Below are 14,409 nucleotides of genomic sequence, written 5' to 3'. Positions count from 1 at the left end.
TAGAATAGTGCAGTATTTTTTCAAAACCTAATGGAAATGGTATCATAAACCTACACAGATAAAGCTTTTATTTTTATTTTTTCTTCTTTATTGATTAAGATGGTACATATGTGTCCTTATCCTCTCATTGCCCCCCTTTCCCTCCCTACCCCCTCTCATGTCCTCATCCCCCTGGGGTCTGTGTCCATTGGTTAGGCTTATATGCATGCATACGAGTCCTTAGGTTGCTCTCTCCTCTTTACCCCCACCCTCCCCTACTTCCCCTCTGAGGTTTGGCAGTCTGATAGATGTTTCTCTGTCTCTGAGTCTGTTTTTGTTCATCAGTTTATGTTGTTCATTATATTCCACAAATGAGTGAGATCATGTGATATTTATCTTTCTCTGACTGGCCTATTTCGCTTAGCATAATGCTCTCCAGTTCCATCCATGCTGTTGCAAATGGTAAGAATTCCTTTGTTTTTATAGCAGCATAGCATTCCATTGTGTAGCTGTACCACAGCTTTTTAATTCACTCATCTGCTGATGGGCACTTAGGCTGTTTCCAAATCTTAGCTATGGTGAATTGCGCTGTTAGGAGCATAGGGTGTATATATATTCTTTCTGATTGGTGTTTCTAGTTTCTTTGGATATATTCCTAGAAGTGGGATTACTGGGTCAAATGGGAGTTCCACTTAAGGCTATTTATTTATTTATTTATTTATTTTTTAGAGAGAGTAGAAGGGGGGGGGGAGGAAGCAGGGGCAGGGGGGAGATAGAGAGAGAGAAAGAGAAATCAATTGGGGATTGAACCCACAAACTGGGCAGATGCCCTGACAAGGAAATGAACCAGCAGTCTTTCAGTGCACAGGACTCTCAACCCACTAAGCCACACTAGCCAGGGGTAAAGCTTTTTTTTTTTTTTTTTTTTTTTTCCTAAAAAGCCTTTTCTAGCTCCAAAGTGCTTAGACACTTTAATACACGTTCACTATGACATTAAACACATATTTGAAAAGGGGAATGGAGGAAAACAGAATTTTCCACACAGCAAGGATAGCAGGCTCCTCTCTGCTCTCTCCTCTGGACTTCAAAGGTGCCAAGTGCTGTCACATGCGTAGTTTTCCTATGCAGGGAGCATGGTGTCTGTGTTGGCTTATAGAGGCTCAGTGCCCAAGCTGCCGTTTGGAAACAATTTGAGATGAAAGAGACAGAACAGCAGCAGGATGTCCTGCAGTGAGATGCAAACCCCGGTGAGTTAAAACCACCTTCTAGCCCCTTTCCCTCCCCAAAGCAATTGCAGAAAATCCTCTCAATAAAAAATAAAAAATAAAAAAAATCTGAAGATCTATATAAAATGGCATTACTTTCAATCACATTGCTCTTTACAGCTCATAAAGCATTTCCATGCACGTTCTTATTTTGATTCTCTCGGGAAGGTAGGAGGAAACTGAATGTTAGGCAGGTTAAGTTGTTTCCTTGAATTCCGCTTTCTTTTTATTGTCACACAGGCATCGAATGTCTTCTAAGGGCCAGGCTCTGTGCTCTTCACAGATGGAGCCCTGTTTTCCTATTGCAGTCTGAGCTTCCTCTCTCTGCCCCTTTCCGCCCGAATCGACTGTGTCGTTCACACCTGGACACCAGGACTTAATTCGTTGCTGGTTTCTCCTTGAATGAATGCATTTTTTTTTAATATACATACTTTTTATTGACTTTAGAGAGGAAGGAAGAGGGAGAGAGAGAGAGAAACTTCAATGATGAGAATCATTGACTGGCTGCCTCTTGCACGCCTCCTACTGGGAAATTGAGCATGAAACACTGGGCATCTGCCCTGACCAGGAAAACTGGTAGAACCATGACCTCTTCCTTCATAGGTCGATGCTCAACCACTGAGCCATGATGGCCAGGCTGAATGAATGCCATTTTTACCACCTCTTTTGCTTTCCCCAAAAGATAATTCAACAAACGAATGCATTATTTTTTAAATTTTAACAAATAAATTGATTCATCTGATTTGTGCCTGTATCGTCTCCTGTTATGGGTTCGGAGATGTTTTTATTACAGTGCTTTGGAATTTGCACAAGAGCTACATATATTCTTTTATATGTATCAATCATTACCTAATAAGCCGTAAAAAGAACACCAGGATTTGGTCCTTTTGTGGGTTTGTAATATCGATTAATCTTATGCTAGAACTAAGATGGGTTTGTCATCTCAGTCTTCAGACCTACCTACATCTCTGGGAGGGCAGCATCAGCGTAGAACCCCTTTCCTTTTTCTTAGACGTATCCGTTCTCCAGAACCTTGCTCTGTGCAAAGGTAAGTCAGCCAGGTTTGAAAACATAGTTTATGATGCAGCTATTATTGTAGGAGGCCCCTGCGTGGGGTTTCTGTGGGATACGCCGATGGCACACTATCGGTCAGAGGTTCTTTAAAGGATGCTGAGTGATGTCTTCAATTTCTTTGGGAAGGTTCGGGGCTCGGTGTGACACTTTGGCAGCAGCTGGTCTTCAGGAGGACTCAGAATCAGGGGGAACCTGGGACAGCACAGCTGCCTGTGTTAGAACTTGAGATAGAGAATTACAAAGGAAGTTCCTATTTATGTTTGTGTGTTAGGCTTACCTCTTTTGCCTTTAGGTTAATATCCCCTTTATTTTTTCTTGTCGATGTAAAGACATACAAAATAATCACAATTTTAAGCCACTTTATTTCTGCTTCCCAAGGAGGCAGTTGCTCATTATAAATATCCTTTATATTTCCTGGAGTCACCTTGTCACTTCCTCCCCCTCCTCTGTGTGCCCCCCCCCCACACACACACACACACACGCACACAGCTTTTTTGTAGACCTCAGGTGTAGAGTGGGTGAGGTATTCATATTTCGAAGTTCAAGGCATGCTTTCATCTGGCCTGTGCAAGGCCAATTTAAGAAAATGTCCCCTATTACTGAGTCCTCAGTGCCATTTCTGCTCCTCTCACGGACAGCCCAGCCCCTCTCTAGGTTTGCCTGCATGTCTCCGAGTGTGTGTGTATGTCCTGATCCTCACCAGGGAGCTAGGCAGACCTAGCACAGGGCACCCTAATTGTACTTGACGGGATGCAGATGGTGAGCCCTCCTCCGGGCAGCCGGGTGGCCCTGAGGCTTTCCGAAGCGACCACCCTGCCCCTGGCCCCTCACCCCTCCCTGGACAGTGGCCAGTCCTGGGACCAGAGGTCCGTCTCCACTCAAGGGACCTGCGTGATCAGACTCTGTACATCACCCTCACCTTTCCCACCCACATCCCCGGCCCTCTCATCTTTGGATTTCTAGCAAATCTGCCGTAGTTTAGGGGTGCAGCCCTCCAGCAGGGAATTGTCTGAAGTGACTGCCTTTTCAGGGGTTGAACCCACGACCTTGGCCTCATTAGCACAGGCGCTCTACCCAGTCACAAAGCCGCACACCTCACTTTGTGCAACTTCTGCTGACTCTGTTCCTACCACCCTCCGCGGCCTCCTTTTCAATTGCAAAGGCGTTCACGCCAGCACAATAGAACAGAAGGAAATCAGATCTCTTCAAGACCTCTCTGAAGGACAGAAATCTGCAATTTAGCAGGAAAATAATGCCAAAAAAGTCTTGAGGGCACAGGAAACAACTTATCTTTCTAGTTCACTCGTTTGCTGAGAACCCAGCTGTGTCTCTCAGATTCTCCTTCAATCAGAAATTTAAAAATAGTGTGGCGCTCCTTGTGCCAATTTATTAACATAAAATCTGGTGGCTCTTGTACACCAAGTGGAAGGTTTCAGTGATTAAATGGAAATATTGTGTGCATATTAATCAAGTGGATTAGCTTAGCTTTCACGGGAAGGAGTGCATCGGAAAATTCCTAAATGCTTATCTGTGGCAAATGTAGGATGCCTGGAAACCAGAATGAATGCTTGCCACGATAGCTGAGACAGCGGTGTGTATCCACGCGTGCACGGTGATGTACAGTGTCCCCAGGAGGAGAGAAGCAATAAGGCCAGCTCACGGGAGAAGGGAATTTCACACCAGGGCTTGATGACACAGGCCTATTTGGGGGGGGGAGGGGGAAAGGGGAAGGGAGATGGAGGTGGCGAGAAAGTCTGGCTGACCCATGAGATACAGTTTTTCATCTGAGCCAAATTTAAAAAAAAAAAAAAAATGTCAAGGATTTGATGTCCTGGCTCTTGAGAGGAGTTAGGTTGCAATCTGTGACAAAAAAAAAATGGAAAGACCTTGAACTTTTTCACTTGGGTCTGTGAGTACCAGGGAGGACTCTGCAGGGCTATGAGTCCCGCCCCGGGCTTATATTCTGCTGGTTGTCCTCACTGGGGAGATATTGGTATAAGAAACACATGCAAAATCTCTTCTCCATCAGTCACACACATATGTAGCAGAGCTGTCGCCGCAGAACCCGCCCAGAATGGCCCTATCCTGTTTGATCTTTCCAGAGACAACAGAGCAAAACCGTTAGGTCATGCGGTGGACACGTGGGTAGAGGAGGGAACTTTGACCTCCAGCTGTCCCCAGCCGGAACCAGAGTCCACCCCCGCCCCTCAGGCCCCACAGAACCTGGGACATAACTGGAACTTGAACACCGGAACCCTTTCAGATTCCAAGGGTCCCTTGTCCAGGAAGATCCGGTGCTGACACCCCTTTACCATAAATGGCCAAGTTCCAAGGTCCTCCAACTAAAACTTGTCCTGCCAGCCTGTTCCCTCAGCCCCTTAAAAACCCTAAACGTAGTCCAGCGAGCCAGGTGGGTTATGTCTCTCCCCATGAAACGCCCACCTCATCCGATCCAGCGTTATCTCTCCCTGCTCTTTTACCGAGACCCTAAACGCAATCTGGGTGGTCTTTCTTCATTCCTTTCCCTTTATCCGTGTTGTTCTTCCTTCCTCCTTTGCCCGTGTGTAACCTAGAAGGCCCCGTCCAGGTAAGGCCTTCCCTACGTCTGTTCATCCTCAACAGAGATCCAACTCAACTCACATCTCTGTTATGCAGCTCCCTTTTAAACATTCCAGCCCACACAGCTCTTAATTGTATTCATATATATATACTACCAATTTTCATTCTTCTATGTATATTGATTAAACACCCTACTGCCCCAGCCCTGTGCTGTGACCTTGGGGATTCTGGGGTGATCAGGACAGCGTTCTCTGTAGGTGCCCTCTCTGTAGGTGCCATCATGTCTTTAAGAGTGCAGTCCCAGGAGTAGCTTCCTGCTGTCAGTTCAGTGTCATCTGAATCATCTTGCCTGATGTTTATATTAATCACTGTCATGAAGGTAGGGCGTATTTCCTCAAAAAGCTCCGTTTTTATAAAAATAGTATTCCCCCAGAGCCTGACACACTACCTTACACAGAGAAAATAATACTTTCTGAATACAATTTACTTGGCTAAGGTAGATTAACGTACTTCGTCCCTGCCTCATGGACAAGGTTTTATAGTATAAAAAGGATCCTTTATTTAGAAATCAGTAAGGATTGAAGAAAAAAAAAAAAAAGTCTGCTTTTCCGCAACGGGTTTGCAGCCAGAACCCGGGGGTCGTGAAAGATGCATTTCGACATCGTCATTATTGGAGACCCAGATTCCCGCAAGCCTGCCACTACTGGCAGCAGATCTATAGATGTGGGGGGATCCACGAAGGTTGAACGTGAGCGTGGTATCACACTGACGGCTCCCTGTGGACATTCGAGACCAGAAGGTATTGTATGACCATCATTGATGCCCCAGGTCACAAAGACTTCATCAAAACCACAACTACAGGCCCTTCCCAGGCTGCCTGTGCCACCCTGATTGTTGCTACAGGTGCTGGTGAACTTGAAGCAGGCATCTCCAAGAATCAGGCACACCCGTGAGCAGGCCCTTCTGGCTGACACACTGAGCATGAAACAGCTGATGGTTGGTGTCAACCAAGTGGGTTTCACGAGCAGAAAGGATATGAGGAAATTGTTCAAGAAGTCGGCATCTTCATGAAGAAAAGGGGCTACACCCCAGACACAGTAGCATTTGTCCTAATTTCTGGTTGGAATGGAGATGACGTGCTGGAGCCAAGTGTTAACATGCCTTTTGGTTCGGGGGATGGAAAGTCACCTGTAGAGATGGCAGTGCCAGTGGGACCCACTGCCTGAAGCTCTGGATTGCATCCTGCCTCCAACTCTGTATCTGCCCCTCCAGGATGGCTACCAGATGGGTGGCGTGGGCACGGTCCCTGTGGGCCGAGTGAAGACTGGTGTTCTCAGTGGTGGCCACTTCGCTGCAGTCAGCGTTACAACTGAAGTGAAGTCCGATGAAATGCACCCTGGGGTTTTGAGTGAAGCTCTTCCTAGGGACAGTGTGGGCTTCAGTGTCAAGAATGTGCCTGTCAAAGATGTCGTGGCGATGTGGCTGGTGAAAGCCAAAATGACCCACCAGCGGAAGCAGCTGGCTTCACAGCTCAGGTGATTATCCTGAGCCACCCAGGCCAGATCAGCGCCGGACACACGCCGGCATGGATTGTCACACAGCTCATCTTGCTTGAAAGTTTGCTGAGCTGAAGGAGAGGAGTGATCGTCGTTCTGGGGAAACAGCTGGAAGGTGGCCCAAAGTTTTTGAAATCTGCTGATATTGCCATCATCGATATGGTTCCTGGCAAGCCCATGTGTGGTGAGAGTATCTCGGACTGCCCTCCTCTGGGCGGTTCTGCTGTTCGTGACATGACACAGACAGTTGCTGTGGGTGTCATCCAAGCAGTAGTCAAGAAGGCAGCTGGAGCTGGCAAAGCTACGAAGTCTGCCCAGAAAGCTCAAAAGGCTAACTGAATGAATGGTACCCCCAATCCCTGCCATCCCCATCTCAATCAGTGGTGGAAGAATGGTCTCAGAACTGTTTGTCTCAACTGGCCATTTAAGTTTAATGTAAGAGACTGGTTAATGAATACAATGCATCATAAAATCTTCAGAAGGAAAGAAGAATGTTTTGTGGACAATTTGGTGGATTGTTGTTTGTGTGTGGGCAGTTTTTTAAGTTATTTGTTTTCAAAATCAGTACTTTTAAAAATAGTTTATTGATTTTTAGAGAGAGGAAGGGAGAGGGATGAAGAGATAGAAACATCTAAGAGAAACATCAATTGGTTGCCCCCTACTGTGGAGCCCAAACACGGGCATGTGCCTTGACCAGGAATCAAACCATTTGTGATCTCGTGGTTCATAGGTCAACACTCAACCACTGAGCCACGCTGGCTGGGCAAAAATCAGTACATTTAAATGGAAACAACTTGACCCCGTATCAGTCACATACTTTTGAAACCCATTAAAGTTTAATGAGGAGGAAAAGAAAAAAGAAAAATGTCTGCTACACCTATTTAAACAATATCTGGTGAGTTTGAGTTCTCAGGGTAAAAATCCACAATTAGGGTAGTTCACCTACACAAATTGGCAATTCGATTAATGATTGTTTGTGTATAGAAAAATAGGATGAGAGGGTGACCCCTCTTAAAATTCTTCTGCAAGCAATTGAAGAGATACGTTTTCTTGTTAGATTCATTGCAGATCGCCTGTTTGTTGGGCAAGGAGCTAATACTCATGTCTGGCTGCGGAAGGCCTGACTATATTCTGGGACTCACGCTTAGCATTAGGTCAAAAAGGTATTTTCACACGTTTTTTCCCCCTACTCTGTGGCCTGCATTCTGAAGTGAGGAATACAGTGAGGAGTGTTTTGAGTTTTTAAATAGTTAAATTTATATAACCTTGGTTTTGTCCCTTCCCTTGGTATGTCAACACCTGGGTGTTATGGACGTTAGGGCAAACGTGGTCATAGGGGAATCTAATATTATTGGTGTTCCAGAGTATTAATGATAACCTCTGACACCATTCGAAGAAATGTTACTTATTGTCCGTTTATTTATGAGAGAACCGAGATAAAACGAAAGGCATTCATTGTTTCTCTCCTTTTTGACTTCAGTAGGCGACAGAAGTGGAAGATAAACTAGGAGGGAAAAAAAAAAGTGTCATTCTGATCTCCCACAAAGGTTAATGAAGTACATGTTTCCAGAGGCAGATGCTAAATATTAAAGGGCACATCCGGTCGTGGGGCAGGCGTGAGCTGTTAGTGCTTTGCAGGGTCTACAGGATGTGGCTGGACCACGTGCCGTCCAGTGGCTGGAAAGAGCAATTGAGTGTTCACTGTGGGCTCTTCCTTTTTCTCCTCTATTTCATGAACTGCTCTTTCTAAGGCAAAGGTGAATTCCATGCCGGCCAAAGCCTGCATTAAAACAAATCCTAAATCAGTAAATCAGTGTCATTTTTATTCATTTCTTTGTCATTTTTTTTTTCATTTCTGAGCTTAGCTAGAGCCATATTTATAGCACTCTTTTAGCTTGATGGAGGAATAATTGGCAAACACCGCTCCTAGGTAGAGGGTACGATGGTATCCGTTGTGGAATGAGGACTGAGATCAAGATCATGAACACATCACGGCACAGAGTTAACTTTTTTTGTCTGTGCGGTGAGAATGCCCACACTCTACCCTCCGCACCTTTCAAGTACACAATACTGTATTATTCACCGGTAGTCCCCACGCTGTACATTCAATCCTCAGAACGTACCACCGAACATGTGTACCCTGTGACCTACACCCCCTCCGTCCCCCGCAGTGTCATCGTTTTGTCGCAAGGCCAGCCATTCATCGCCCTGACCACCAAAGCCCGCTTTCTCCTTGTACATCCAGTTCCTGTTCCTGTCGTTGGGGAAACCTATTAGTTGCTCCCTCACTGCCCTAAATATTTCCCGCCTCCCCCGGGCCCCGGCTCCAACTTTTAACAAGCCTCGGAACAAAGCCTCCTGCGAAGGGGAGGTTCAGCGGGGCTCCTGGAAGAAGCCGCCCCCACCCCCGCCCCCCGCCCCCCCACCCGTGGGTCCCGGCGCCCGGCTCCATTGTGGATTAAAGTGACAGGGAGCATCTTTTACTGTCACACAAAACCCCGAGCCTCCGTGTTATCCTTGTCCCCCCCCCCCCCAGACTAGGATTATAATAGGGTTCCGCCACAATTCCTCCCATTTTTGTTTCTCTCACATAAAAATTTACTGGTGCAACCTCTCTCTCTCCTCTCCCTCTCTCTCTCTCTCTCTCTCTCTCTCTCTCTCTCTCTCTCTCTCTCTCTCTCTCTGGGTGGGAGGCTAACTTTGTTTCTGATTGTCTTATGTCAACCCACGGATATTGCGCCGCTGGGCTTTTTTCCTTTTCTCTTTCCCCGTCTGGCCGGGGCCGTCTCTGTTCCCCAGCGCACACTTGTCACTTCTCCTGTCGCCGTTAGTTAAAAGTAATTGTGATCGCAAGCCCCCCTCCACGCCAGGATCGTTTTCTTTCATGGTGAAACCCACCCAGCGTTCGTTTCAGTCTGGGAAGCTAGGGAGCTTACGGGATCAAACCCTTTTTCATCCAGAGACCAACAGCACCCGCGGCCACGCGCTAACTAGCGGGAGTTGTTAATTACATCTCTAATTACAGCTTCGTGGCTTCCGAATTTTTAAAAGCAAGAAAATTAATCACTGCCGCGCGTCTCCTCCAGTAAAAAATGGCAGGAGCGTGCCTTCTAAGATCTGTTCCCGCCGCTTGTGATCAGATCAGGGTTTTCCTCTGGCCTGCCTTTCCAATCTTTGTGGACGGAACCGTTCCTTACGTTCAAAGAGGTAACAGCAGGGGCAATGTTTGCCCATAAAACAAAGGCTTTGCAAACATAAATCCTGTAAATATGAGTCTGGGTGAGATCATCCTGAAGATATTTCAGTAGTTGATATCATTTGGGACGGGGGGTAAAAAGAGTGAAGGCTAATTAAACGTAGAGGCCTAGGACATGGCAACTTGTGTTTTCTCACTTAATTTTCATAACAAACCTATAAGGCAGAACTGTATCTCTATAGTGGAGGGAGCAGGTTCAGAAAGGGTCAGTAGTTTTCCCAAAAGCACATAGCTCCTCAGGCATCAGAAAGAAAACAGGACTTGCTGTATTCATCCTCAATTATGAAGTGGGTATCCGGAGGCGTGGACAGAAAGCTGAGGCTGTCGTCTTAAAAACTCACTCCCGCCTGGCTGGCGTGGCTCAGTGGTTGAGCATCGACCCGTAAACCAGGAGATCACAGTTCGATTCCTGGTCAGGGCATATGCCCGGAGTGTGGGCTCAGTCCCCAGTGTAGGGTGTGCAGGAGGCAGCTAATCACTGATTCTCTCTCATTATTGACACTTCTCTCTCTCTCTCTCTCTCTCTCTCTCTCTCTCTCTCTCTCTCTCTCTCTTTTTCTCTCTGTCTTCCCACACCCCTTCCTCTCTGAAATCAATAAAAATATTTTTTTAAAAAAACAACTCACTCCTGGCTTCTAGAATGTTTTCTTGCCATAGTTAGAAAATGTGGCATCTGCCACTCTATTCTTAACCAAACATTCACCCAGCTGAGACCAACGAGATGAGAATTTCTGGGTCCTACACCAGGCCCAGTGAGGCCAGGCTGAGACCCTCTGGAGGTGATTGGAGACTCACCCTTCACTTTCTTTGAGTTCCACTCCTTTTGGGTTGTTTTATATTTCAGTTAATTCCTCCAGGTGACCTTTATGAACTTTTCTTTGAGGGGAATTTTGTTTCCTTTGTTTTGCTGCCTTGCCCCAAACCTGGACATTTCTGATCAGGTTGTGTGGCAAATGAAAGATTCACGGCTGCGTCTTCTGTCGGCGCGGAGTTTATTCTCAAGGCCTCGTGTGTTCCTCCAGTGAAAGCGAATATCCCATATGAAGTTTCTCTCCGGCTCACCTTCTCCGTCAGCAATAGGCAAACGCAGGCTCTCTTCCTCTCTCTTCCTTTCTCTCCCCAGCGCATGCTCACACCATGTGGGTACCACCTCAGCAAAGTTTTAGTCTGAGTTTCAACCACTGGGCTTAAGAAAAGTTTACAACTCCCCCTAGTTCACGGGAAGAACTGAAGCACACATTGGGATAATTTCAACAGAGCTCCCTCTGTAGGCCCACCCCTCTTCGTCTAGAATCGCTCAGACCAGAGTAGACCAACGCAGATTCTTTTTTTTTTCTTTTTTTAAAAATATATTTTATTGATTTTTTACAGAGAGGAAGGGAGAGCGATAGAGAGCTAGAAACGTCGATGAGAGAGAAACATCGACCAGCTGCCTCTTGCACACCACCTACCGGGGATGTGCCCGCAACCAATGTACATGCCCTTGACTGGAATCGAACCTGGGACCTTTCAGTCCGCAGACTGACGCTCTATCCACTGAGCCAAACCGGCTTCGGCCAAAGCAGATTCTTTTGCTTTTCACTGTCAGTAACGGGTTCCTTTTCCTCCTCCTGTGCCGGGAGGATCTGTGGCATCTCCCCACCCAGGATGCATTTGCAAACACTTCTTTTTGGAAAGAATTTTGGAACCCCATTCCCTGGCTTTGCCCATCTTTGCTCTCCCTCCCCCTGGCACTTCTTCAAGGCCCACAGCCCTGAGCCCTTGCTTCCATGTCACTTCGTGCCCTCTTTCCCTAGATAAAAAAAAAAAAAAAAAAAAAAAAAAAAATGCAAGACGGCTTGGACCTCATATCTCATTTATTTCATCTTCCAAAGTGCGAAGTCAGAGTACGGAGCCCTTGAGACACAACCTCGGGGGCATTTCAGGCCAGAGGATACACTGGGCTGAACACGTGGGTTCCCTGGTGAGCCGGTGAGATGTGCAAACTCGGAACATTTATTTATGCCTCAGCGGCAAGATGTGCTTTTCTCCCACCCGCGCTGCAGGTGGCTCCCGGGAAGCCAAGTGCTGTCATGAACATGGCAGGACAGCCTGCTTCCTTCCAACCGTGGGCGCCTTTTTGGATCCTATGGGAGCTGTGTGGTGACTGCCACTGGCTGCTTCTGTAGCGCGCTAATGCACGTTCTAGAACCCGGGTTCCACGGGCGGGCGGGTGGGCGAGGGGAGGAGGGTGGCGATGAGGTGCTGCCCTCAGGAATGCCCCTCGTGGTGCTGGCATGTTTTCGGGCTAGAAAGCCGGCTGCAGCGCCGAGCGTGCGAATCAGTGTAACCAGTGGGGGTCCCCACCTCCAGACAATCGTTTCGGAGTTCTGTCCGTGTGGGGTTTAATTCAGTAGCTTCACAGTTTTTTTACAATAAAAAAAGCTTTGGCTTGCCCTGACCGGTTTGGCTCAATGGATAGAGCATTGGCCTGCAGACTGAAAGGTTCCAGGTTCGATTCCGATCAAGGGCACGTACCTTGGTTGTGGGCACATCCGTGAGGGGGGAGAGGGGGTGCAGGAGTCAGCTGATGGATGTTTCTCTCTCATCGACATTTCTAACTCTCTGTCCCTCTCCCTTCCTCTCTTTAAAAAAATCAATAAAATATATTAATAATTAAAAAAAAAAAAAAAGCTTTGGCTTATCTAATGCTCATCGACTGCTACACACGCAGCAGCTGGAAAGCTCCTGTGTCCCTGTCCTTCCTGGGAAGCAGCTAGGACCCCAGTGCACAGGGAGCGTTGGCCGAATTGGGAAGAGGCAGGAGAACCGCTCAGGAGCCCGCTGACGCGGTGCCGTAGGGACCAATCCTAGCCCGTCCCGTTGTCCTCAAGGATGTGCCCCCGCTTGCTGGGTTGCATTGCTTTCCAGCTTCCCCTTCTGGACCTTTGGATTATTGACACAGGCAGTCTCCTGTCCTGCATCCCCGGCATCTCCTGAACAAGAAAGCTGTCCCTGGGGCCCTTTCCCCCTCCCTGTGTGGGAGTCCGTTCTGTGGGAATCTGTACTTACTCTTCACTAAATCTCCACCTTTGCTATAAAAACAACAACAACAATAAAGCTGTCACTCACTCTGAGGTTTCCTGTGTGCCCCAGTCCTCTGTCTTCAGGATGTCAAACCTCCCCCCCCCCCCACGGTCTATGTCTGTCCCTCGGCAGCAGCTGAGGAAACTGGGACCTAGAAGCCTTTGAGTTGCCCAGACTCCTGAGCCCTAGGGCAGGTGATGGGGGCCGCGGCGGGGTCCCACGAGCAGAGAGCATGGCCTCCCGCTCCCCGGAAAGTGCCCTTCACGCTGCCAGGGATGGTGCATGTCGGAGCGCATGCTCTTGGACCCGCTCGCTCCTCCTCAAGGACTGGATCTGGTCAAAACCTCCTCTGGGAAAAAACGCCACTGATCCGGGGGGGAGGAAGGTATGGGGACTCTTGGCTCTGCTTCCCGGCCAGATGGCTGGGATTATTGCATGATAAATCAATATGCGGCTTCGCGTGTCTGTGCCTCTCGCCACTACCGTGCCCTTTCTGTTTTCAAGGAAAGAAGGATTGTCCAAATGTGGAAGATGCAAGCAGGCATTTTACTGCAATGTGGAGTGTCAGGTAGGTGCGGGGCCGCCTGGCAGGGAGGGCCTTGTTTCCGGAAACATCGGGGACCCCCAACATCCTTCTCTGGCTTGTCACGGGCTCCCTCAGCGCCCTCCTGCAGCCGGAGCCGGAAAGCCGCGTGGTGGTGTGGGATGTGGCTGGATACCCCTGGGAGCTGACCCAGAACCCGGACAGTCCCCTATGGGCGCCATTTATAGGACCAGGAAACGGGAGCAGGAGAAGTGGGAGAGACACAGGGAGAGCCATGTGGGGCACAGGCAGGTGTGTGACCGTTTGCCCCCAAGGCCACCAGCAGCGGATGGAACATGCAGAGATGACAGATGAGAAATGCTCAAGTGCTGTCTTTAAAATGTTCACATCCTTCTAGCAGGCCGCACCCCGGGGCTGTTTGAACCCAGCCTGGGTTCAGCTAGACTTAGGTGAGCCCCTGGCACGGCCTTTGTTCAGACATCTGGAGGGTGGCTGCTCCGGACTGGGACTGGGACTGGGGCTGGGCGGGTTCAGGAGGCTGGCTGCGTGCAGACCACAGGCATCTGGTTTGATGGAGAAGTATCAAGAGACCTGAGACTCAGGTTGGAGGAAGTCTTGTGGGCTCTTTGCAGGGTGGGGGTTTTGGGGGAGAGACAGAGTGAGAAAAACATCGATTGTTTTCCTTCCACATGCCCCCGACCAGGGCTGGGGACCGAACCTGCAACCAAGGTACATGCCCTTGACTGGAATCGAACCCAGGACCTTTCAGTTCACAGGCCGACGCTCGATCCACGGAGACAAACTGGCTAGAGCTCCCCAGTCAATTTTTTCAATCCAAACCTAAAAAACACACCCTGGGACATGCTATGCCCTTAAACAGCGGCTCCCACTGATGGAGTGACGTGGTGTCATTCACATCCCGCCCCCCACCCCCCATCTACTTCCAGTCACCCTCGATTCCATTTGTTTCCTTCTCCTGTCCCCACGCAGCTGCCTCTGAATGTCCCCAAAGAGCGATATTTAGCCATGGGAGAGGTTGCTAAGCCTTCATGTCATCTGACCGAGGCGCTCCAGCCACGGCGGGCTCCTGCCAGAAGGAGGCCCGGGCTG

General features: G+C 48.4%; 1 protein-coding gene and 1 pseudogene across 2 annotated transcripts in view; both read left to right on the top strand.

Moving 5' to 3' along the window:
• Nucleotides 1-14,409, top strand: part of SMYD2 (SET and MYND domain containing 2) — a 45,266-nt gene that overhangs the window by 5,153 nt on the left and 25,704 nt on the right. The window contains exon 2 of the mRNA XM_084865557.1: nucleotides 13,260-13,323. Within this exon, the coding sequence (XP_084721683.1) occupies nucleotides 13,260-13,323 (64 nt within the window). The remainder of the gene's footprint in view (nucleotides 1-13,259; nucleotides 13,324-14,409) is intronic.
• Nucleotides 5,526-6,772, top strand: LOC311613010 (elongation factor 1-alpha 1-like; annotated as a pseudogene). Its single transcript has one exon. The product of its transcript is annotated as an elongation factor 1-alpha 1-like (transcript).

This window comes from Pipistrellus hanaki (assembly GCF_964339955.1).
Source record: "Pipistrellus hanaki genome assembly, chromosome: 18".
Lineage (NCBI taxonomy): Eukaryota > Metazoa > Chordata > Mammalia > Chiroptera > Vespertilionidae > Pipistrellus > Pipistrellus hanaki.
This window is presented reverse-complemented; position numbering and strand designations above follow the sequence as displayed.